General features: G+C 38.7%; 3 protein-coding genes across 6 annotated transcripts in view; 2 read left to right on the top strand and 1 right to left on the bottom strand.

Annotated features, from left to right (window-relative positions):
* The window catches only part of LOC125975285 (low-density lipoprotein receptor class A domain-containing protein 4), a 107436-nt gene extending 100868 nt beyond the window's left edge, over window positions 1–6568 (top strand). For all 3 annotated transcript variants that reach the window (XM_049730632.1, XM_049730631.1, XM_049730633.2), the window contains one exon: window positions 1171–6568. In XM_049730632.1, coding sequence (XP_049586589.1) covers window positions 1171–1716 — 546 coding nt within the window. In that variant the 3' untranslated portion in view covers window positions 1717–6568. The remainder of the gene's footprint in view (window positions 1–1170) is intronic.
* A 2604-nt stretch (window positions 6569–9172) lies between these two features.
* mc5ra (melanocortin 5a receptor) lies at window positions 9173–25092 on the top strand. 2 transcript variants are annotated; one of them, XM_049730630.2, is made up of 5 exons: window positions 9173–10050; window positions 21081–21279; window positions 21613–21719; window positions 21813–22001; window positions 22593–25092. In XM_049730630.2, exons 2-5 carry the CDS (start codon window positions 21142–21144, stop codon window positions 23161–23163), a joined length of 1005 nt encoding a protein of 334 aa, XP_049586587.1. In that variant the 5' UTR covers window positions 9173–10050; window positions 21081–21141; the 3' UTR covers window positions 23164–25092. The 2 variants fall into 2 exon arrangements, with proteins under 2 accessions (XP_049586587.1, XP_049586586.1); XM_049730629.2 differs by lacking the exon at window positions 9173–10050 and adding an exon at window positions 18009–18496.
* fam210aa (family with sequence similarity 210 member Aa) lies at window positions 10864–16070 on the bottom strand. The gene is made up of 4 exons (XM_049730635.2): window positions 15914–16070; window positions 13883–14343; window positions 12237–12348; window positions 10864–11672 (listed from the first exon to the last, which is right to left on the bottom strand). Exons 2-4 carry the CDS (start codon window positions 14302–14304, stop codon window positions 11391–11393), a joined length of 816 nt encoding a protein of 271 aa, XP_049586592.1. The 5' UTR covers window positions 14305–14343; window positions 15914–16070; the 3' UTR covers window positions 10864–11390.
* Window positions 25093–25194: the final 102 nt, after the last annotated feature.

Below are 25194 nucleotides of genomic sequence, written 5' to 3'. Positions count from 1 at the left end.
TATAATTGTGCCTTTTGCAAGTGATACTTGCTCTACTTGCAACTCGATCAGTCAATTCAATGGATTGTTTCTTGCATGCTGTTCATTTTTTGGTAAAAGGGGCATAAATATTCAAGTTGTTAGCATCACCGGCGGTAGTTAATAGTAAGGTGGGGCAAACAAAACATTTATGAATTTAGTTGGAAGTAATTTTTTTAGGGGCTATTATAGTTCAAACTTTGTCCCCCACTGATGTGCATTACTTACATTAACAGTCCAAGTATTGGTCCTTAGTATTGTCGGAAACTACTACCTTAGTATTGCTCTCCAATGAACTCCAATGCAGTTTGCAGCTTTCAAATTGTTGAAAAAGTAGAAATGCAGTCGTCTTCTCCCTGCCATTTGAATTTCTTGTAAATTCACTCTTCCCAGCAGTACCATCTTGCGCTAAGGTTTTGTGTTGCCTCCGATTTCCTCTGACAAGATTTGAACGCTTGTTTGCCTGTTAGCAGGATTGCTTAAACTACACAACCGAGTTCCATAAAATTCTGGCGCATGATGTGCCCATGAAATCCTTGTGCAAATTGACATGCAAAAGCAGATTGAGAATGGCTGAAATCCTCTTCCAAGAACGTACTGGTCTCTAATCGTCTGCAGTCTGCAGAGTGCTATTGCCGTTTAATTTCAGGATGTTTTCCTCTGGAAGAAAATTACTATTTGTTTTTACACCTCTTTTATTTGAGTTCGAGGCCTTTCTCGAGATAGCGGACAAGCTGAAAATGTTTCTTTTAAGTCATTATTAAACCATTTGTTTTATTAGACTTGCCTTTTAAATTCTTAGACAAACCAAAATGTTCCCGCACACGTCGTAATTGTGCTGAGGCCTTGTGCCTTCCACACACACGTCATTCGACACTTTTGTTATTATTATTTTATTTTATTCCTCTCGCTTTTTGGGTGTGTTACTGCTACGTTTTCGACATCGTTCAGCCTCTCAGCCTTCACACGCAATTTCTTCAAGAATTGCTTTCTCTAGTTAGCCAATGCGCAGCAAATTGGTTAGAGCAAGGAATCTATCACTTGAAAGCTGTACTTGATGAAAGGAGTCTTTTCAACATAAATGCCACTGACTGACCCTTTCAACTGTTGCATATTTTAGATTTGACTAAAGCAGCCATTTCTGTCTGTTAGGTGTTATATGCCCCCCAGGCCAGGGATCGCTTCACCGCTCCCGCCTTCATGCACAGAGACCGCTTTAGCCGCTTTCAGCCCACCTATCCGTACCTGCAACACCAGATTGACCTGCCGCCCACCATCTCGCTGTCAGACGGCGAGGAGCCGCCCCCGTACCAGGGACCCTGCACCCTGCAACTCCGCGACCCCGAGCAGCAGATGGAGCTCAATCGGGAATCGGTGAGGGCGCCGCCTAACAGGACCATCTACGACAGCGACTTGATCGACGTGGGAGGCGGCGGAGGGCCCAGCGGCCCCAGGCCACCGAGCAGTAACTCGGGCATCAGCGTGGCCAACTCCAGTCTCCACGGGCGCATGGAAGCCCCCCCGCCCGCGTACAGCGAAGTGATCAGCTCCACATTCTTTCTTCACCAGCTAAGCAATAACCAAAGGGTGGGGGAACGCGGGGAGCCGGGAAGCAGGATGATCCAGCCGCAGGGCCAATCAGAAAGCACAATAGAACCTTCCAAGACGAAGGACGGCCAACCGGAGGACCTGGTGTGAGCGGGACCACCCAAAGACCTTGGTCTCTCACTCTCGCGCCTTTGTCCAGGCTCCTGTGCACAACAAACAGCAATTATAGCTTCTACAAATCAAGAAAAGAGAGAAAGTCTTTTTTTTCCGCCCGCTCTTTCTGCTCTTACCAACCAGTCGGCAATCAGTGCTGGGGCAGAATTATGCTGTGCATGGAGTCTTGTCTTCAACAAGAAAGGTTGGAGGACACAGATGGAAACCTTATTTGGAGGAATGGAGGAGCATAGCTTCTTTTTTTTATTATTATTAGTATTGTTTTTTTTGTACACTTTTTTGGACCGGGATCTGTGCACAAAGCCAGGACGGAGAATCAAAGGACCTAAATAAAACAAGTGACTCACACACACTCACACACAAATATCTTAGTGCCAAGGTTCACGAGGAAACAAACTACGGGGAGAGGAAAGAGACAGACTTTGAAAAAAAAAAAAAAAATCGAAGTTATCTAAAAGTTGCACTATCTTTTTGTTGTTAAAGAGGGAAAGTATATGTTTAATTTCGTTTTCTGTCTTACAAATGGACCGAGTGACTGAACTTTAGCTCCAAAGGTGTTTGGCGAGCAAAAACCAAGTATTATAAGCTTATGTCCTTTTGTTTTTGTTTTTTTGTTTTTTTTTTAAAGCCTATCACATCTGGGCCTGCTTTCACCACAGGCACATTGAGACTCCTGCCATGCTTCATTCAGCCAGTGAGGGCAGAACATGCGAATGTTGCTGGGCAGCTGGGTGGACAAACTCTCCAAGACCTCACAAGATGCTGGGTGACGTTTTCTTCTTGAATTCCAAGTTAAGATTCAAACCATCCAATTGTACACCCAACTCCTCAAAAACTTCAATTTCTATAACGATAATGACATCAATCACTGAAAAACGACCTATATTAATGTTCGCTATAGTGACCTGTATCTGCACCAAAATGACAGAACCTTTATTTTCTCCATCAAACGAAATACAAAAAGCCTCCTTTAACTGTCCACCCAGCTGTCTGCTCATAGCAGTGTGCCGTCTCCCGTTTCCTGTATCATGCCCCCCCCCCACCACCACCTTTCCCCCTAACACCCCCCCCCCCCCCCCCCCCACCACCACCACCACCACCTTTCCCCCTAACAGTGCATTTTGAGTGAAGTCTGCCATGGTGGTAAAGAAAATCGTCATTATCATATCGCTACAATCAAAGCAAGACGACCCACGTAGCGAGGATTGCTGTGCATGGCAAAATTTTGTGCAAACAGTCCAAGGGCTACAGGAGGGCTCCTTTTGTAAAAGGGAGAACAAACTATTTGAAAATCTAGCCTTTCTCTCTGTTCATTGTTGCCTTCTCTCCTCTTGTGATTTCTCTTTTCTTGAGCTTGTTTTCATTGGGAACATTCAGTGTGCCCTCCCTACTCCTTCCTCTCCACCGCATTTTTTTTGAGGTCCTTTACCAAACACTCATCTTTTTCTTCGATCCATGTGGAGAAAATAACGCTGAGTCCGCCAATCCCCTTTAAAGTGGAGACTGGATTTGCTTGAGCACCGGGCTCGTCCTGCTTCCTGCTGGCTGCATTTTGTGTGCGTGCGTGTGTGCGTGCGAGAGACCTTTTAACAACACACACACACACAAAGAAAAAGCACAGCACTTAATGCTGACTGTTGAAGCAAAATGTGTATGTGCCTGTGTGTTTTGGCTGTTTTACAAGTTTTGACATTCAAGGACATTTGGCACTCGTCTACATTGGCGCAGAATTAATGAAGCCTTCATTAGAATTCAAAGTCTCACTTTAAAAAGCCAGAGGTGCATGATGGGAGAGAATAGAGTTAAATTACAACAACAAAAAACATGCTGCAGTCCAACCCAGGCTGTATTGTTCCACTTGTCATCACTGGGGATCCAGAGATTTTTCTAAAAATGAGCCTCCCATCAGAAAACATAAAACATCTTGAGGGTTCTCTGACTCCGGTGTTGACCCAGTTTTATTTATTTTTTTTAAACATAGCCTAATCTAATTTTAAAGCATTTGTTTTTTTGTTGGTCAAAAAATCGAATTGCAATATCCATATCAAAAGAACTACAGGTGGTTCCCCATTTTGCATGAAGTAATCTTATGTCACTGTGCAATCAGGTTTCTTGTACACTATTCGTCCCATTTGGACCATCATAAAATGAGGAACCCATGCAGAAGATTTTTTTTCTCCCTTGATATCGCCTCATTCAACACATATTCAAAGTTATCGGCACGGCGGCCTTAATGAACTGAAAGTTAAGTTATGCTCTTCAGTTTGAATGAAGAAGGCCTTCTCTCGTTCTGTGTGCGTGTTACATTGCTGCTGCTATTGCTGCTTTTTTTTTTTTTTTTGCTACTGCTGCTTGTCGAGCCCCTCCCTTGCCCATCTTTTCCCTCAAACAATCAAAACATAAGAGGTCTGAACCTCTGCAGTCAAACGTTTCCATATTGGGACCAAATTGGCTTCATGCGAGAGGAAAGAAATAGCGTCTATCATTTTCTTCATTCTTCACATAATTGTCCCAAAATGTATGGGCCTTTGATTGGTGGGGGGGGCTGCTTCAAAGTCCTTTTATTTTATTTTTTTAAAGCTTTTTTTTCTTTCGTCCTTGCTTCTTCTGTCTACTCGGTCGTGGCTTGTAAATGGGGGATACAAAGATGAACTGTTTTCTACAAGGAGGTTTGCATGTTACAATTATTTGAGTTGTTTTTTTTTTAATTAAAAAAAAGGTGCCTAATGTTCATGTTTGAGCAGACCACATCAGTCCAACTGCTGCTTTGGAGTCTTTACAGCTGCTTTATTGAGGGTGCTCCAGCTGTCTGAGTGCAAGCAGAAAAAAATGCTAACGTTAAGCAGTACATGTGCTGATTCCCATCCAAACGTGGCCTCCATGTAGATTTGTGTTTTCTTGGAATTTCAACCTGAGCGCGCATACGTGGATCGCCACCTTTCACCTCTGCACTGCCTGTTGAGCTCCCAAGTTCATAATACTAGTACACTGACGCAGCAGCCCCTCCACAGTAAAGCAGCTGGAGCCATTTCAACCAGTAAGTTGATGTGTGTGCGTATGTGTGCGGAGCAGACATAGGAACCCACTTGCACTCAAAAAAAGCTCCCACCTTTGTTGTGCCTCACTTCCAACGGTGCTTTTTCAGTAGTCTGTCTTTTGTTTGTAAGGTGCTGTATATAACTTGAATATATATTATGCACATATCCTACCCAATGGGTAGACACCACAAAAATGTTGTGAATAATGTAACATAATGTATAGAAAATATAAAACTTAAGAAGGCAGCATCAAATTTGTAAAGGCCTCCAAGTTAAAAATGTGCTTTGTCTTTTTTGGAAATATGAGAGTATGCTTCGAATACGGTGACATCACAAAATGTGCTCCCTCATACAGTTGATTGAAGGAGACGACGAATGAGATAGATGAAGACGTTGACACTTGTCGCCATTCTTCGGTTACTGGCCGGCAGATTTCCTAAAGCCACGAACGACTACTAAATGTGTAGTCGACACCTCTCTCTCAAAAAAAAAAAAAAAAAAAGCATTTATAACGTACGCCAGGTCACGTTAAGGTCAACTTGCATTGTTCAACATCCATTTATATGGGACATGTCTACAAGTCTGATGTCCACTGAAGTTGGAAAAATAAAGTATATGTTTGTACCCACCTATTCTTTTTAATATGTTGTAGTCAACATGGATGGGCATAATAATCGATTACAGTAATTCTTTGCAACTGAGGCAAAATGGAGCACGCCACTCATAGCTCCTGTAAAAAGAACAACATGACAATAAATAGGGAAAAGTAACCGGCATTGCAGCAGGAGTTCAGAACATTCACAGGACATTCTACAATTGATCAAGGAATATGAGTCAAATCCCATTCCTCAGTTTACTTGAAGGTTTGTTAATCTGCCAAAGTATAAACCGATGAGAATCTTTGTCCATAACGACAACACCCGATTGTCAAATAAGAACATCATCAAAGTATACGTGTGTGCGTGCGTACTCAGCAGTGTGAAAGCAAACAGGAAAATCACAGATAAATCAATTAATTGTACTTTGTGGGGGTTTTTTGTTCATGATGTTAAAATGGCACAGTATATTTGAGCAAAATCTTGTGTTTAATCTGCAGTCATTTATTTACAGACGTACTGAAAAATACTCCACTGTACTTAACGGCAGAGCATGTTCGTTCTTTCTAGACAATGTACATAGCAATGCGCCATTTTCTCTTCAAAGCACCAAATAAGTGGCAGTTGTCTCTCTGGATGAAGTCCTGTTAGCTCCTCTATTTTCCTTTTCTTTTTCCTCCTTTGTTGGTTTCCTGCACTAGCTTGAAGAACTAACTTCAATTCAGACTGATTTTTCTTTTTGAATTGTCTATGCGGCACGCTCTGTATGACCTTTTTTTGATGATAAGTCCAGTGTCAAGCGCTTGCTAACAAAATGTTTCATCAAGAATTATATCAGAAATTTTCTCATTTTCATAATTCTCTCTCACAGCGGTTACTATAGGACTGCTTCCGTTATTAGTTTGCTTTATTTACAAATATACTTTTGTTTTCCCACACCTTGCCCCCCCCCCCTCTATGTATGTATGAAAGTATGTGCACACGCACAGAGGGGTAAAATTGTTGTGTACCTTCTTTTTTATTTAAGAAATTGTGATGTATACTAGGTTTTAGGCCTAAGGTCTGTTATTGCAATACTTTTACAAAAAAGACAAAAAAAAATGTTGCTCCAAGTGCTGTTGTAGTCAAAACCTTTCTGTTTGTAATCATGCTGTAGTCAAACTACAGTCTAAAATGAATAAAACTTTAAAAGTGGTTCATTTTTTGTGTGTGTTTTTATTAAGGGGGGTGTTAGTGTTATGAATGTTGCAGACTTTGCTTGTCTGCTGATTTAATTATTTTTATGCTTATGGCAACATAACCCAAGAGCTAATTGAGGTTACAATTTAGGGCGCTGCCCTTTCCATTAAAACTTATCAGCGTAAATGAAGTAACCTTTTCATTGAATGCGCCAATGTTAAAACACAATACATTTGTCTGGTAGGCGCAATAATGTGATGCTTTGGTGTAAATTTCATTGTGCTCAGCAATTTATTTTAAATCTTTGTTAAATTAACGTTCATCCATTCAGCTATTTTGGTGCATTGCAGGTGAGCTGGAACCTATCTCAGCTGAAGTGAAAATTCCCACTTTAAAGTCAGAATTTTCCTTTTAAAGTCAGAATTCTCACCTTAAAGTCAGAATTTTCACTTTAAAGTCAGAATTCAGACTTTCAGTCATTTTGTTATGGGTAAAAGATTTTTTAAAAAAATAGATAAATCATGTCTGAAATATATGAAATATTAAATGCATTGAAAATATTCTTTGATGTTAATCATTTCAGGACATAATGAAAAAGGTTTGCTTGGGGTCAAAATGTGTCGTGATGAACCAAAACTAACAACAGCCCTGGTTTATGGACTGAGGTACCTGTATAAAAACATTCCACCTAATTTGTTCCATACGCAATAAATGTTTTGCTTCCATCAAAATTGGTTGTCAAGATGTTAATGGGAGCCATATTACATTTGCAAATGCATTTGTGATCTTTGATCAGATAATCACTGATTGTTTGTAGCTTGTAGACGCTCTGTGAGAAATGTCTGTACCTTGAGTTATTTTATAAAAAAAAAAAGAAATCTGTTACTTTTACATTTTGAACGTTAGTGAAGAAATGAGAAGGATTTTTAATCACAAAACTTTCCCAACCTCACTTTTCTATCAAAACGTTTTAGTGCTGGTGTATTGTCAATTTCAGTGTTGCCAAGTTAGGTTTGGGGGTCTTTTTCTTGCAAAATAAATTGAATAGGCTGAGTTCTCTCTGATATGCAGCCTTGTGAAGGTCAAATTCGGGCTTCATCAAAAATCAAATTCTCATATCAGTCGTGTTTTTGTTAAAAACATGGGCATACGTAGATCCTTGTAAGCTAGAAGCAAATGACTCACTCTGCCCTGCAAAGTAATGAAATGCATGAAGCATACGTCTTGGTATATTATTCAACAGCAACCCAAACTTATTTACAGACAGACACCATCTGGCAGGCAACTTGTCACAACAGTCAGAGGAGTGAAAGTACTTTGACTCACTTGTCTGCAGAAGGAAGGTGGCTAGGCCCCGCCTCCTGCCCTTTTTGTAACTTTAAATAAAATAAAATAAAACAAACGCTGATGCTGTTCACATCCCTTTTTAGTTTGCCCTTTACCAAATACAACACAATCAAATCCTTTCAACTACATCTTGGCAGCAGTACCTGATGTCGAGAGAAGTTCATGTATTATTGGTCACGCAAAAAAGAAACAACTCTTTGTTCAAATATTTCCCAAGGAAATGAAAATAGATAAAAATATCCAGTTTCATAATCAAACTATAGCCCCTGGAAAAATCTTACATTCTCAAATTGTACACTTATACAAGTAAATGATGAATACTTAAACTATGGAGTCTTAAGTATTCTTCCAAACTTGCAGTGTGGAGGCGTCATGTCAGTTTGCATGCGTGGGTTTTCTCCTGGTGCTCATATTTCCTCCCACAAAACATACATGGTCGATCAACTAACTTGTCATAGGTGTAAATAGGATAATGAATGGTTATTTGTGCCCTGCCATTGGTGTATTGCGCTTCTTTGCCAATCACAGTTGAGGTGGGCTCCGGCAAGCCCACAATTTTTATTCAATTTTTATATTCCATACATCCATTATTTTAAAAGTACATATCAAATGTCTGTTCATACTGTGCAAAATATTGGCTTATAATAATGAATACTTCAACGAATACTACACGGAATAAAATTATTTTTGATGAAAGCTTAAGCCAATTACACTTTTGTATGTTACTGTTGGTCATGTTAATTTATAGAGTTACTTATTTTCGGTGGTACTTGGTGTAAAAAACTCAGTGGTACTCAAGGTTGAGAAGGTATAGCTGCAGGAACACTGCATCCTAGTGGCGACTGAAAGAAAAGTTGAAATGTTTCGATGGATGGATGATAGGTTGATTTATTTATTATTATTCATTTATTATTTACTTGTGAGATAGATAGATAGATAGATAGATAGATAGATAGATAGATAGATAGATAGATAGATAGATAGATAGATAGATAGATAGATAGATAGATAGATAGATAGATAGATAGATAGATAGATAGATAGATAGATAGATAGATAGATAGATAGATAGATAGATAGATAGATAGATAGATAGATAGATAGATAGATAGATAGATAGATAGATAGATAGATAGATAGATAGATAGATAGATAAATCCTGGCCTGTGTTTGACCCAGTCATCAGAGAGGTGTCCTGTCACTTGGGTCATGTTTGGCCACTGACTTCCACCCGAGGGACACAGATTGTCCTTCCTTCATGGCATCGCAGCCAGGCTGCCTGTGTCCTCTCTGTCATTCCTCCAGTATGGGGGGCCGACAGGTGCTTGTGCTGGAAGTGGGGGGCACTGGACTGTATAAACAGATTAACATTAATTTAGACAGTGGAGGTCATTGTAACTGTTTTGCACTCGCACACTTATGTGCATACACACACGCACATTTAGCACATTCAACATCTACACTATGTGGATGCAGTGAAGGTTGCCAAAAATGTGACCCCGGAAAAATACCATTCATGTTGAAAGATAAATTCTGAGCTTAACAGAAGGGAAATTCTGAGTGAAAAACTAAATCGAGATGCCCAAAAGAAAACCAAGAACCTCTTTAGAGTCAGCAAAAAAGGTGTAAAAGTATAGTAGACTATATATAGACTAGCATGAAAAATCCTCTTTTTTTGCTTTTATATTAATTTTATTGTGCATTTGGAGTCTACAAGATTGTAGAAAAGTGTAATCCATCAAGCCTACGTCTCTACGCACTTTTATCTATTACATCACATCATTTAGGGCGGGACTACCAAACAAGGTAATGGGTGTGGCCAACTGTGTCGCCAATCCGCCATCTTTATTACTCGGAGAGACTTTTGTAGTCCAAACAACTCAAGGATGCCGAAGTGGAAAGATCAAAATGTTCTGTTGTTGCATGCATCAAGCCACACAACTTATTGCACCGTCCCCCAGCATCAGAACCTCAAAAAAGTGCCTGGTCGAATTTCATTTTTCAAGCAGTGTTCCCACGTCTGTGGGCAAAGTCTTGCTTCTTCAAGGACGAGTGTTTCAGAAATGTTTTGTCAGTATAGAGAAGATTCACTGAAAGACTTTCTTTCGCTGATGGTTCAGTTCTTTCAATCTATGGACACGACGGACACGGTAAGCTTGAGATGACACCAAAATACAAACTGTATTTCACATTCATATTATTGCGTGTCTATGATGCACTCGTTTTGATAGCATTAGCATCAGTCTGCTTATTTTGGGGCTTAGCGCTCTATGTTTTTACTTCTAGTGGGCGTATTTTGAGTAGTTGTATCAGATGAATTGGATTGAAGGTGCTATTTTATTCTTGGGGAACACAATAATGTGTTAAATGCATTCGTTAGCTTCTCACTAGTGCTAGTATTAGTTTACTTCGTAGCTTGACTGCAGTGCTTGTTTACAAGACATTAGCATCAGTCTTTCTCCTGACTTTGGAGCTGTGCGCTCTATGTTTTACTTCTTGTGAGTGTATTTTGAGATGAATTGCATCAAACGTGCTGTTTTATTCTTGGGAATACAATAATGTGTGAAATGCATTCGTTAGCTTCTCGCTAAGGCTAGCATTAGCTTACTTCGGAGCTTGACTGCAGTGCTTGTTTACAAGATGTGTTCATAAATATTGTGAGGGGATTTATTTTGTTACGTGTTATGTATGTATGGACAAGTCTTCTGCCGTTGACACGTTTTACTCAATCAAAAAGTTTGCAGCACAAGTAAACGCTACCTCGGCTATAAAACTACAAATATGTTGACCGGAAAGGGAGAAGTACATCTTGTGTGGGGTATTAATTATCTTATTTGCATTTAAATCAAAACGGCTTGCTCTGGGCCGCACCTCAAAACAAGAATAAAAGCATTGCTGTTCCACTTTATATAGACCACAACTGAATGAGTAAAACTGAAGAATGTATTCACGTGATACGCAAGTTTTAATTGTGAGTTTCATTTATTATTAGTCTCACTAGTTGTACAGTATTGGCTAAGGGGTCATTGTCATATTACATAGAAAATGATTTTTTCTCAGTATGTACATTAAAAAAAAGATACAGGGGCACATTGAGCCTAGAGAAAAAGAATTTGAGGATCTTGTACATGCAGCTGTAATAAGCATCAAGTTTAAGCTTGACAACAATCAGTAGGCTTTTGCTGTGTCATTCCTTTATTAACTCTTGATGCATTACAAAAAGTTAAAGCGCTGATCGCTTGAGCTGCTGTAATTACCCGAGGAGGTTGTGGGGTTGGGGTGCTTGAAGAAAGGCGTGCCAGGGGTTTGCCAAGCTGCTGCTTGGTCTACAATTAACACCGTACCGTTCATGAATGTGACTAATACGTAGACGACAAAGACGTTTTCAGAACAAATGCATCTTGCTCTTCTCCCCCCAGTCTAGCTCCAAATTACAGATTATTTCAGACCTTAATTAGATCATTTATTGAGGCACCACCTGCAATGCTTTCTAATCATTTTTCTTCCTAAAAAATGCTTTCCCCTCAGATACTCGGTCTTTGGTTTCTTGTAGCTTCTCAGACAGCTTGTCCTTAGTCTCTTCCATTTTCTCTGAGAGGAGTTCTTTTGTTTCTTCCATTTTCTCTGAAAACCTCTCCTTTGTTTCCTCCATCTTGTCCTGGATGTACTCTTTGACTGGCGGCGGTGTGGATAAGTAGCCGTGCTTTCGGAGGTATTGAACGGACAGAGACGTGCCCCCCAGAGTCAATGCGTATCTGGCAGGAGTGGCAATCTGGAAGAGGACAGACACAGACTAGTCAGCAGATAAACAATACACCGCCCACTCAGGCAGCATCCCATTAGCTTTGAAAGCTAGGGGACAAATTAGGGACGGTTCACTTTTTAATGACTTGTCTACAGCAGTTGGGTATCTGGAGTGTTGTGAAAAATGAATCATCAGAGTAAACATTTTGTTAGGTGAAGGCATAGCTAGTTAACCAACTCCACGCATAACTGCTGATGTGAACCGCAAAATGCATCATTCCTAATGTCAAAATTTAAATAACAGCTTGTGTTATTATTTGAATTCCCAAATGTAATGTGCTTTTTGGGCTACCATGTGTGCTGAAATTCAAATCCATTGTGGGGTTTATAACTAGCAGAAAGTTATGCGCTCAAACGTCTGTCGCGTGAACCCAGTCTGAAAAAAGCGTGCAATTAACTATACACATCGGTGTTAGCAAAATTAGCTGATTTAATCAACAGACAATTGCTCCAATCCAAAGTGTCATAAGTAGGTGTGCTTTCGTATATAAAAAATGATCAGTAAATGAATGCACAAACGAACGTAAATTACCTTGTACATGGCGTAAGCAGTCAGAGCATAACCGCTAGATGAGTCTCTCAATAGTCCAACAAGAGTTTCTGGCACATTGATCATCTCCAGGAATTGTACTACATTCACACCTCTGGAGAAAGGTAATGAAAAACATGTAATGATTTAGACATGGGTAAAACAAAGTTTCTACACAGTTGTTTTCATAATTATCATACACAATTATACTCATTTGGAAAGAAACATTCCCTTGTCAATCATCTGCCCAAAACCTACACATCTGGACAACAAAAAAAAATTGAAACAACAAAATCTTAAAGGGGAAATAAAGATGATCTAGTTAGTGTTCAGGTCTGGAGTCTGACTGGGCCATTACCAAATCTTAATCTTCTGGCAATTTGGGCCATTGTCATACAAAAATATATTCTTGAAGGTTTTTTTTTTTTTGCCACCTCAACCCATTATGAAGAAGCTAGGCGATTGTTATCACATGTACTCAAGAGCCACTATTTCGGAAACTTCATTGTTGCTGTCAGCCTTCCTTTGCTTATTTTCACCAATGTTCTTGGTAATGTCGCTTACTCTTGTGTCCAATTACCAATGATTGTCTTCACTGCGTTCCGCGCTTATGGCCTTGGCAATTCCTTTGTACCCATCTCCCGTACGATGCCGTCCAACAATGAGATGATTCCTTTGATGAAATGGAATCTTTCTGCGTCTTATGTGAATGAACTCTAAGCGAGGTTATTCAGAGGCAGTTACGATTAATTAGGATGTAGCTTGGTAATGTTGAACACAGCCATGAAAGGGTGTGTAAAATTGTGAAACCACATTATCCATTATTTTCTCTTATATTTTTTTCAATTGACTTGCAAAGGTTATAGGTCACAATAATGGTGGAAAACATTTTTCATTTGTACATCATCACATAACCCTGGCATTTGAATAGGGGTGTGGAGACCTTTTATATAAACTCTAAGTATCCAAGGCTTTTGACATTTGGTTAATAAACTATCCTGAGCTCATATATTGAGTGTTTTTCAGTGACTGAATTTCTCAACTCTTTATTCAAAGAAACTGAATAAGAGTGATGCCACCTTCCCCATTGGATAGACATTTCTGGCGGACAAGCGAAGTTCATCAAAATATAACACAGTTAATCGGATTTCCATCAGGTGGTGGTTTTGGTGGTGGCTTTTCTAGTAGAACAAAAAGTCGAGATAAAATAATAGTAACCAAAATAGTCAAACCTGCCGTAATATAGTAAAAGAATATAAACCAAGACAAAATCATAGGTACAGAAATTGAAATCCCCATCAAGTATATTGCTTTTCTTCTGTAATTAAATCACACAAATCCAAAATATTTTTTTAAAACAACAATCTAAAAGCATATTTTGCACCTTAAAAATCATCAACAGCAGCAAATTAATTTTATTGTAAACCGAGAGGTACCATACAATTTTATTTGATGTGTAACCACAGCAAAGTGGCATTGATGTCCAGTTTTTGATGATGATCAGAGAGCAGAGCTCTGACATATTGACCACGTCTCCAATAATGGCTTCAAATGTATTTACATTTATTGTAACACGCTTGATATGCTTTTTTCCCCCATGTGTCTGCAAATTGTAAACTGTTCCATGCAAGTGCCATGAAATCACTTACTTCATAGCAGCATAGTAGAAGGTTCCAAACCATAATGAAGACGTGAGGAGATGCACCGGGATCATCACCTTCCCGTACTGTTTGAAGGTCTTCTTGAATCTCTGAACGAGACCAATGGACTTGTCCTGCAAAGGGTCTACCTCTTCAACACCAGGTCCATCTTTGTCTTGCTGATCTGATGTCTGAGGTGAAGAAGTGGACGTTTCTCCCCCTGGTGGTTGATGTTTGGGCTGATGGGCCGCCAAGCTGGACGATGTTGTCGAGAACCAATGCCAGCCTGCAGGGTGCGGAGGGGGCAGGCGGAAGACGCACCTGCACGATGAATGCGGCGAGCCATGGACAGCTACGCACGGCAGTAATTGACGCAGCGCTGCCGCCCTTCGCAGTGTGCCACGAGTGATGATGTGCGGCATTATCATCATCTTTCTCCCTTTTTTATGGATGCCACCTTCACCCGCACACTGTGAAAGAAGAGGAAAAAAATGCACGATGAAAGTTAAATTCTGTTTTGGCTTTTGCCCTTTTAAAAGATGTTACAATTCTGCCTTGGTATCACATTTTAGCAGAACACACCCATTTTGTATCAAGCAATGAGGCGAAATTGCAAATAGCTTGCAACGAGTTCAAGATGTATCCTACTTGCCCAAAGGCAGCGATGATAGGTTTCAGCTCACCCACCACCCTGATGAGGGGGAAACTAGAGGGACGCATCCACAGAAAGGAAAAGTTCTAATTTAAAATATACATATGGTCGAGTTGGCTTTTTTTTTTTTTTGCTGGTCTTCTTATTTCTTGAATATTGCTTAAGAGTCGAATGTATTTTCAGAGATGTTAATGATGTGTTGAAACAATACTTGTGATCGTTAAAAAAGGGGGGGGGGGGAGCCAGTCAATGCCATATTGAATCTTGATTTGATCATGTAACGATTACGTTGAACTCTATAGAAATAGAATTCGACGAAATCTTTTTGAATTGCTCTGCTATGATTCTGAATCGGCTTGGAAATGTGGAACTAAAAACAGCCAAAATGAGGCAAAACACCCTCCCAATTTATTCTCAATGATTTTTTACAAAAAATAAGGTTGAACCCGATAGTTGTCAGTTTTTTGGAATTTGGGTTTGGTGAAGATTTGTTTACTTCAATTTTTGAGCCTCAATGGCTGTGAAACTAATCATACAAAAGAAAGGATATTTTGGAGAATGTTTAAGCTGACACCAAAGATAGAACGTCTTATCTCCAAACCTGGGAGCTCAGCCACTCTTTAAATTTACTATTTAACAAGCCAAATTTCCTTAGACGATTGCGTTAAAAAAAATATATGAAACGTGTTACACAGGATAGTAATATATTCTGTAGGACGTTTTGAAACAAACTAATTTGTATGTGTGTCATAAAACACAATGTCAAAACGGGTCAGTTCTAAACCATGCCAAAAGTTAAGTTGTATGTCTCACTGGTTATACGACATTATTATGAAAGGACGATTTGATACACGCACAACCAGGAACAAAACAAGTCATTGAGTGAACTTTGACTGGGATTAAAAAAATGTGGCGGACTGTTTGAGGAAGCAGCATGCACCCATTCCGTTATCCGTCAGCTACCCAAACTAAGAAGAAGTCCTCCAGTTGCAAATATTGTATACTATTTAAGAATACGCAGAGTTTCTATGTCGTAACATTTTATGGCACAGCTTCCAACCGGAAATCACAACACTGTTAGCTAACTTAACATTCACCAGGAGTTGACATTGGTCAGCTCGTGTTTGGAGGACAAGTGAAAGGCTCCTTTGACTTCTAAATTAAAACAAACTCGGTACAAACTGCTATGTTTAGGCGTCGTTTGTTCTTGTTGCAGACCCTCTCACTTGGAGGTTTATTCTCAATGCCAAATCTCAAAGTGTTGCCAACTTTGAGATTTGGCTTTTCGTTAGCACATAGCTAGCCGCTAATTGGCGATGGAGCAGAGATGTCACCATGTACACTTCTGCCTGAAATCGTGATTTTAAAAAGGAGCAGAGCCCACTTACGATTTATGTTGCGCGTTGGAGGGCCCGAATGGCACTAATCTTCAATCCTGAACGCCATGTCAACCTGCTCAGGCACTGTGGCGGTCATGGACCACATTTCTGTCGAGATGAGAATACACGGCGAACGAGTACTGTAGCACAACCCGCTTTGTATCATGGGTAACGTAGTTCTCCCTTTGAATGCCAACTCGCATCTTTTCAAATGCATAACAAGATGTAGACTCAAAATAACGAATAAAAAGAATATTTTCCCAGTAAATTACGATTATTAGACATGTGTTTCCCAGAAGCGTTTACGTGTTGTTTTATCGCAACGTCCTGCTTTAAACACGGCCTCTGGGTAGCAGTATAACCTAAGTGAAGAATGTTTCTCTTTCGTTTCTACAACATTTCTCAGACCAGAATTGGATTTCTCAAAATTACTAGTAACGTTTTCTCTAAGATTGTGTGCCCTGTGACTTCCGCAAACGCCGGATGAAAACAAGACAGCCACTTTGATGAAAACTCTGAAGCTAATGTACAATAGATGAAACAGATGGGAAGTGAGGATTTTTAGTCTAACCCTGTATGGAGGACCGAAAGAGCAAAAAATTAATAAACAAATACACCATGATATGTAAAAATTGGCTTTTATGAATTGAAAAAAGGAAAACTTTAATATGCTGCTTCATGACTAAACCATCACACACATCACATTTTCCCATCTAATATTTTATGCTCTTAATACCAGAAAATTAAAATTCAGAAAGCGTGTCATAACAGAATATCTGCTTTGACATGGCTTAACACATGATCACGACAGTGTATTGATAAACAGTTATACCACCTGTTATTTGGTTGTTATTTTATCTGTTTAAAGATACAGGTAATTATAACTGAAAGCATTTCTTGTAAAATGAAAAGCCTTGTCATAGTGTGTTCATGATAATTCCAGTCATGTGTGTGCAAATAGACGACACGTCATGGGAGTATTTCTTCCAAGTTATGCCTCAACTCAGCTGGAAACAAAGGATTTTCCACTTTGACACAAGGCTTCTTTTTAATTCCAACCAATCACAAGACACAGGGAGCAGTTGGATATGGAAACAGTGTTTTAGATAACATTTTCTCTCTCCTCCACATCAATAAGACGGCCCTTCTTATTATCAAAAATAAGGATTACAAAAAGCACCAATGAAAAAGCAAAGTATGAAGGTGAAATGCATCCCAGTTTCACTCCATCTGTTTTTTTTCCCCAGCTTAAACATCACATGCGTAACAAGAAGTTAACCACTATTAATAGTAAAATATAGCAAGAATAAAATACTGCTAACTTTGCTGACATGACACGTAAGGTGATACTGGAGTCTGTTTGGTATGCGAGTCCGTTTTTCTTTGCATTTGATTTTAGTGTACTCTTGGCCTCTCAGCTTCACCCCTTGAAGCGTTTAAATATTCTTGCCATTTACACCTTATGGTATTTTATCACGGCACTGTTAATCCATCTAGCTGAAATGTTAAAAGCAGATTATGACAAAGGCTGAATTTTTTTGGAACGTACAGGTTCAGTCGCTAAATAGTGGACGGTCATTGCATGAACTCCTGAAAAATTATAAAACACAACAGCCTTCTAACAGATTTGATGACCTACAAAGAGCCGCAAAGAGCCGCAATAGTGCTAGTCGATTATGATGTTGACTAACATAAGTAGCAACAGACTGGGAGGTGTGCCGCTTCAACAAAATAGGGAGCAGCGGAAACGAGTGGTCTATTGCTCTTGATGGCGGTGATTGCTGGCTTTTCTTTAGGGAAAAGAGATTACAAAAAATTCCATCATATCTAAAGGGGAATTCATACATTTAATCTCATGGACCTGCTGTAAACATGAAGATGAAACAAACAATGCCCACTTTCTTTTTGGTTTGCCTCTTTCACTAACACTTTAACACCATAGCTATTGCATTGTTAGAGCACAGGAGACCAGGAAACAAGTCCTAAATGAACAGTATGGAACAATGTCACAGGATATAATACATACACATAAACAAGTCCAAAATCTTGGCAGGGTACAGGGTATGTCATTATTTTAATAATCAGCTCAAACTTTTTTTCTCAGATGTCATCGATATTTGTGTTTTTTACATTTACGCATACTGCCCAATACAATTCAGGAAAATTGCTTTAAATGAACATATAAAATATTCCCTGTGCAATCAAGTCTGACGACCCCTTTGCCCCCAAGACCCATAATTAATTTTTTGTTAGACGATCAGTAAACTTAATTACCCTTGAATATGGAGAATACTATAATTAAAATCACATATATCTTTATACACGTCACTATATAATAAACAATCAGTTGTTTACATCTAGCTGCTACAGTCCACTGTCAAAAAGATGACTGATGACATCACACACACCAAACACACAAGCTCTATCCCGCTTAATAAGCCAACCTTATCTTCTCTGCGCTTCCCTCTGAAACGCTCACTGCATTGCATCCTCATTCTCACGAATCCTTTAGTCTGATGGTCAACAGAGGAACAATCTAGTCAGTGCACTAAGCCATTAAAGGGAGGATTTGAGTCACTTCTGCTGCATGAGGTGAGTCCATCATCTTTACTCATCAGTTTACTTAAAACAGAATAACTTCTATTATTTTGTCAAAACTGATCTCAATTGTGTGTGATATTAATTTGATTTTGTGTATGTAGGATGAAATACTTGGCGTATGCAATAATAATAATTCTATTTTCTATCTATCAATTTGTTCACAAATTATTTAAATAACTGCAAAAATTAAGGTTGATCGTTCTTTTGCCTTTTAACTTACTTTGATATAGGAGCTTCTCATAATACACATGACAACATGGACTGAACAACTTGATTGAACAGTAAATTCAGCAATAAATAAATAAATGAATGGGGGCAGTTAATGCTAACTAGTGTATAGACTAGCAAATAGTGTATGGTTTTTACAGTTGTCTAGGTTTTTAGAGAGAACACACAATAATAATAATAAGAGGGTCTCAAAAATGTTGGGGTTCCTTGGAGTGTCTTAATAGGCTGGCAAGGTTGTACTTAGTTATGTAAGTTCCCAGAAATAAAATCCAAAGACTGTCATGTTAAACGGTCAGCAGGGCTAAATCAATTATGTTAATTTTGAGTAATAATAAATATGTTGTCTGGCTTTGGAACTAGAGTCCAGCCACAGTTTCCTAATTCTCACACTGTGACTGTGATTTTGAAAGTTTTCCTTTGAGGTTTGAAATTCCCCGGTTTGTTTAACAATGTTATTTTGTTAAGAATTCTTTCATCAATATTCTTTGACTAATGTATTAATTGCAAGGGAATGAGCTGTGCCTAATTAAGCTATTGTTGCAGAAAATCTAAGAACCTGTATTTGCATCTCAGTTTATGAATATCGAAACATCAATTGTATTTTTTAAAACATCAGTATAGACAATGAATGTTCCCTGAAAACTGACCAGCAATAAACGATTCTATCAGGATGCATCACACAATATGAAACAACTGCCAAGTGGCATTCCTGCGTATAACAATGGCATATGTGTGAAAATGGGGATGTCAAGAATTCAAGAAAATGTACAGACTCGAGATTTCTTGCTTGACAGTGGCAATGCCGTTACACACCCTGGACTGGGTCGCCTGTCAATGCAAGGCCACAATCAGTGCAGACAAAGGTTCTCGCTCACATAACCACCCATGGACAATTTAGACAATTCTATATATATGAAGAAAAATACTTTGACAATTCTTTGCATTGGAAAGTACTACGGCACATTAAAAAACTCTGCAGGATCTACTTTACAAGTCATGAGTTGAGAGAGTGTTAATTTGCCTACAGGGAAATTTCTCATTGATGAGAAGCACGATGCGGACACAAAGTCCCTCTTTTACTGTAACACACCGCCGGCTTAAGTTTTTTATCTTAACTGATAACTGCTAGATTTAAATGGTTTTGGACACTGACATTAAGACAATGTCTTAATTCACCATCTCACTAAGTTTCAGCTCAAATGAAACAATCAAGATGAGATAAGTGTATCTGTACATCTTTACCTTCTAACTTTCACTAGAACAATATTTCTGAGTAACCATTTTAACTATAATCTCCATTTTTCTCCTCCGCAAGGGGCTGGTTTTAACCGTTAAACCGCATACTAAACGTATAATCACAAGGGGCATCACTGTTCTGTCTGTTCACAGTTTGGCACATGGCATAGTTTCAAGATCATGGTTAGATTGACATTTGGTTCACGAAGTTTATTAGTTTTATAGTGTTAACTCTCTCTCTTCAGTAATGAAAGATGCAGATAGGGGCAACGGCAATAGTTTGAACAGTGTGAATGTTTGTGCTATAAAAATATTATTATTGTAATGGCAGTAGTTATTGCTTTGGCACCAGTGGAGGAGCCAGGGAGGTTCTTTAAACGCAGCTGGAAGTTTCATTTGTACCATGCTACTGTTTTTTTTTGTGTTACACTAATTCGAATGTGTCAAATGAGTTAACAAGTTTTCACAAGTCGTTAGAAAAAGCACATTGAAGCTGCATTAAATTGATATTTTCATTTATTTTATTTCATTTTATTTTATTTAGTTTTTATTTATATTTATTACATTGAAACCAAAGAACAAACCATGATTTCAGACCCAAGCCTTAGTTTAACAGAGAAGTAAACTCTTTCTTACAAATACCTACAGTAAAATAATCATTCTAATCATCAATACAAAGTACGTAGTGTCGTAGGATAAGTTGTGACTCGCCCGTATTTCACTTCGAAACTGACTGTGCCGCTGCTGCCCGTCTCCGCTCTTGTAGCTTTTTCTTCTGAGGCCAGTAATTTCCTATACTGTCAAAAAAATCTGTGAAGCAGCGAGGCCGTGAAAAATGAACTGTGATATAGCGAGAGATTATTGTATTACATTTGATTGCTGTCATTTGAATGATGCATAACTAGTTATGCGTAAAAAACAATTTGCAGCATGCATTCATGGGCCAAATAAAACGTGGAGGGACAAACTGACTTGGTCAAATATAGTTTACTCACATAGCTCAGCAAATGAGTTGGTACTTTAAAATCACTCACCTGTCTCTTACTTCAGTCTAAAGCAGAGATCATATTATATCCCCAAATGACACTGTGACATGTACTGTCTCTGTCAGCCTACAATAAAATGCCATCCTGACTTGAGCGACAGTGATTTGGACCAGAGCTCCTACAGGGATGAACGTGTCTCTCGGGTCCTCCTACAAAGAGGAGATGTTCATGGGCAACTCTACTGTGCCATACACGTCCAACTCCAGCCTCCCAGACACGACCATCAAACCTGTAGCATGTGAGCAAGTCCACATTGCTCTGGAGGTATGTAAGTGCCTATCTAGTAATGTGATATTTTTGTTTCCACCCAAGAAATTCTTACGTAACACATAGTATAACTGATAATGAAAATCTAATTGTCATTTGGTTTGTTTTGTCTGCCATGTCAGCGGCATCTGTCAACTCAAAAACATTTGAAGCTCAGTCGTAGGAATAGCAGCAGAACTGCATAATTTGCTTTTCCATTAACAAGGCAAATAAAAGAAACCCTAAAGATGTCACATATGAGGGGGAGTAGTTCCTCTGTAGTTATAAATCATAAATCCACTTTGTGAATTTGTTTTTGACACCAGAATGCTCCAATTTGCTCTCTCTTAGGTCTTTTTGACCCTGGGGATCATCTCCGTATTAGAGAACATCCTGGTTATTACAGCTATAATAAAGAATAAGAACCTTCATTCGCCCATGTACCTCTTTGTCTGCAGGTAAGGGCAATTTATTTATTATACGAGAATGTGTCACTCTAATGAATAGGGCTTTCGTCGTGTGATTTCATCATCAATGTGATGGTTTTGCAGTTTGGCTGTAGCGGACATGTTCGTGAGTGTGTCCAATGCCTGGGAAGCAGTCATCATCTACCTGCTCAACAATAGACAGCTGGTGGTGGAGGAGCACTTCATCCGACATATGGACAACGTTTTTGATTCCATGATCTGTCTCTCTGTGGTGGCATCAATGTGCAGTCTCGTGGCTATTGCTGTGGACAGGTATTTATCATCTGACACTTCCACTTCAGCACACAGAGGAAAATGTGCATTTGTTATAAGACATTTGTTATATTTCCATTATTGTGGCACATTGGAATACAGAGGGGTAAAATCGTCTTCAGACACACAAGCAGACGACTGGCTATGGTCCTAATGTCAACCACTAGTTTAGGCTCACATACAGCACTAGTTATTGTAACTTTTGGCTTGTCCCAATGTGTAGGAATTGTCCTTAATGAAACCATTCTTGTTAAATTCTCTTCTATTGTGTTCTAATAAATAATCATTATAATTGTTTAGAATCATAATAATTATGTTTTTAAACAATACAATGTTACTTTTCTTAAAAACAAATTGTGAGAATACGCTTTTGGTCACTATACCACTGTCTCTCAAAATAAATGCATTTCTTCAGCTAGATAAAACTGGAATGTTATGTAAAAAGAAGCTTGATTGCCATTTCCTTGCAGTTAATTAAAATCCCTCTCCTAAAAATAACAATAATCATAATAATAAAATCCCTCTCATAATAACAATAATAATAATAATAATAGATATGTATAATAAAGGGCATGCTTTTATTATCTACAGGTATATTACCATCTTCTATGCACTGAGATACCACAACATCATGACAGTGAAGCGAGCTGGTTGCATCATTGGGGCAATTTGGACCTTCTGCACAGGCTGCGGGATTCTCTTTATCATCTACTCCGATACCACCTCTGTCATTATTTGCCTTGTGGCCATGTTCTTCAGCATGCTGCTCATCATGGCATCCCTTTACAGCCACATGTTCATGCTGGCGCGTTCACATGTCAAGCGCATCGCTGCGCTGGCTGGCTGCAACACCTTCCATCAGCGGACCAGCATGAAAGGCGCCATCACACTAACCATTCTCCTGGGGGTCTTCATTGTCTGCTGGGCTCCTTTCTTCCTCCATTTGATTCTTATGATATCCTGTCCACGGAACCGCTCCTGCGTGTGCTTTATGTCTCACTTTAACATGTACCTAATCCTCATCATGTGCAATTCTGTTATTGACCCGTTGATCTATGCCTTCAGGAGTCAGGAAATGAGGAAAACCTTTAAAGAGATAGTCTGCTGTTTTAACCTAAGGAATTGCTACACCAGTATCTGTGCTCTAACTGGTAAGTGCTGAACAGCAGAGTAAGCAGTGGAATGAAATTCTTCACAGGAACATCAATAGATTTATGACACTAGATCCATATGCCTTCATAGGAAAATCAAACTGTTTTGTTAGATGAACTAAGATAGTACAATCCAGTCCACTGGATGACAATAATAATGACAAATCAAAGTCTGTCTGATTATTTAACTGGATAATGGTTAGATTGGATTACCTAATCTATTTTTGGTGGGGTTGAAACAGGGCAAAAATACTACTAAAATAGTAAAATCCAGTCCACTGGATGACAATAATAATGACAAATCAAGATCTGTCTGATTATTTAACTGGATAATGGTTAGATTGGATTACCTAATCTATTTTTGGTGGTGTTGAAACAGGGCAGAATTACTGCCCAAAAAAAAATCCATGTAATGACTACTTGTGTTATTTAAAAAAACAAATCCAACTGTTGAGATTCAACATTTCTCTCTAATTGAGCCATGCTTTGTGAACTCAAATAATATCATGTTAACATAAAAATACATATCTATGTACAGTATATAGATTTATCAAATGAATCAATTGCTGGCAATACAGTTGAAACCACTATGATCCACAAATGTACAAAGGTTGGTATTAATTATTTTCAATGTTCACAGTGATTTGGATAAATACCGAGAGTCATACAAACAATGCATCTTACTGTCACAAAAACCACAGGACATCTGGGGTCACATGTACTGTCCTGTATAAGAGATGGGTTGGTCACCCTCCTTTTTGAAACTGAGAGCTACTTATTGGGTACTGATTAAAGGCTCTCTGTTGTCGAGATGGTTAATTTTACACGAATAAACTCTATGGGCTCCAACTGAAATCTTGATTTCCGTGCAGATTCAACCTTGTTTATCGGAAATTTGGCAGACCGCCCTGCATTGCAATGCTGTGCCGTCTCACGTATTGATACCATTTTCTTTTACACGCTCCTTGCACACCAGACGATTTGATGATTTAGATAAATTTGATTCACTTCAGGCAGACAGATTTTGAGTTCCATGGCGTTACGTGGAGCTTCAGATGTATTTTTGGCTCAGAACAATCATTTTCAACACTATCACTAAATTTCAGAGTAATCTGTGACTAACTAGTTTCCTCTGGAACGTTTTTCATCTGTAACATATATAACCAATAAGAATGTAGAAATAAGAGCTATTAGAAGAATTTTGACAAGCTGTGCAATTGAAAAATAAGAAAAATAAAGTCTTACTCCACTTGTTGACACCCCCGCTATCATGTTGCACTTACAGTAACCATCTGTGTAAGATAATTTAACCGTAAACAACTCTGGCATCATCTGGAATAGTTTGGAATCAATATTTGTCTAATAACAGGAGAAAAACATCAAACATTTAAGTCAAATACATCATGCAAGTACCCGCTCCGTGGCATGGTGTTGCGCAACTGTTGATATCCAATATCTCCAATATCTAATTTGAATGTACAATATCTCTCCTGTCTCCACTTTTGTTTTCTGTTTATTTTAGCCTAAGAATCGTTCCTTCATTTTCATTCATACAGGTTATCATTTCATACTGCTTGATACCACATTTGTATAAACACTGTAAATGTTCAAAACTGTATTTTATCTGATATGATATTGTGTTTTTTCCCTGTGTAACAATGGAAACAAAGGTCATAGGCGACAAAAGTGTTTAGGGAAAATGTTTTTAGCTACAACATAACAACAAAGTAATTGTTCTACTTCAGTATTCAAATAGTACAAGACACCCTACTTGAGCTTGACATAATGTTGCCAACAAAGACACATTGTTATTAGCTGTTACATATTTCATGCACTCGATATGGAATTTCACAGATAAACAAAAACACAATCTATATCATGCTCATTGTTGAAATGAATGCTTATATTTGTATTTGACTGGATAAAATTTAATGTCTGAACTCAAAGACCCAAGATCTTTTCATTGATAATAAAAGTAAATGTTAAACTGTTCACAAATCTGCAAGCATTCGTCCGTTGCTGGAATATCCCATCCATCTCAC

This window comes from Syngnathus scovelli, chromosome 9, assembly GCF_024217435.2.
Source record: "Syngnathus scovelli strain Florida chromosome 9, RoL_Ssco_1.2, whole genome shotgun sequence".
NCBI lineage: Eukaryota > Metazoa > Chordata > Actinopteri > Syngnathiformes > Syngnathidae > Syngnathus > Syngnathus scovelli.
The sequence above is the reverse complement of the archived record's forward strand: the minus strand, read 5'-3'. Positions and strand labels throughout refer to the sequence as shown.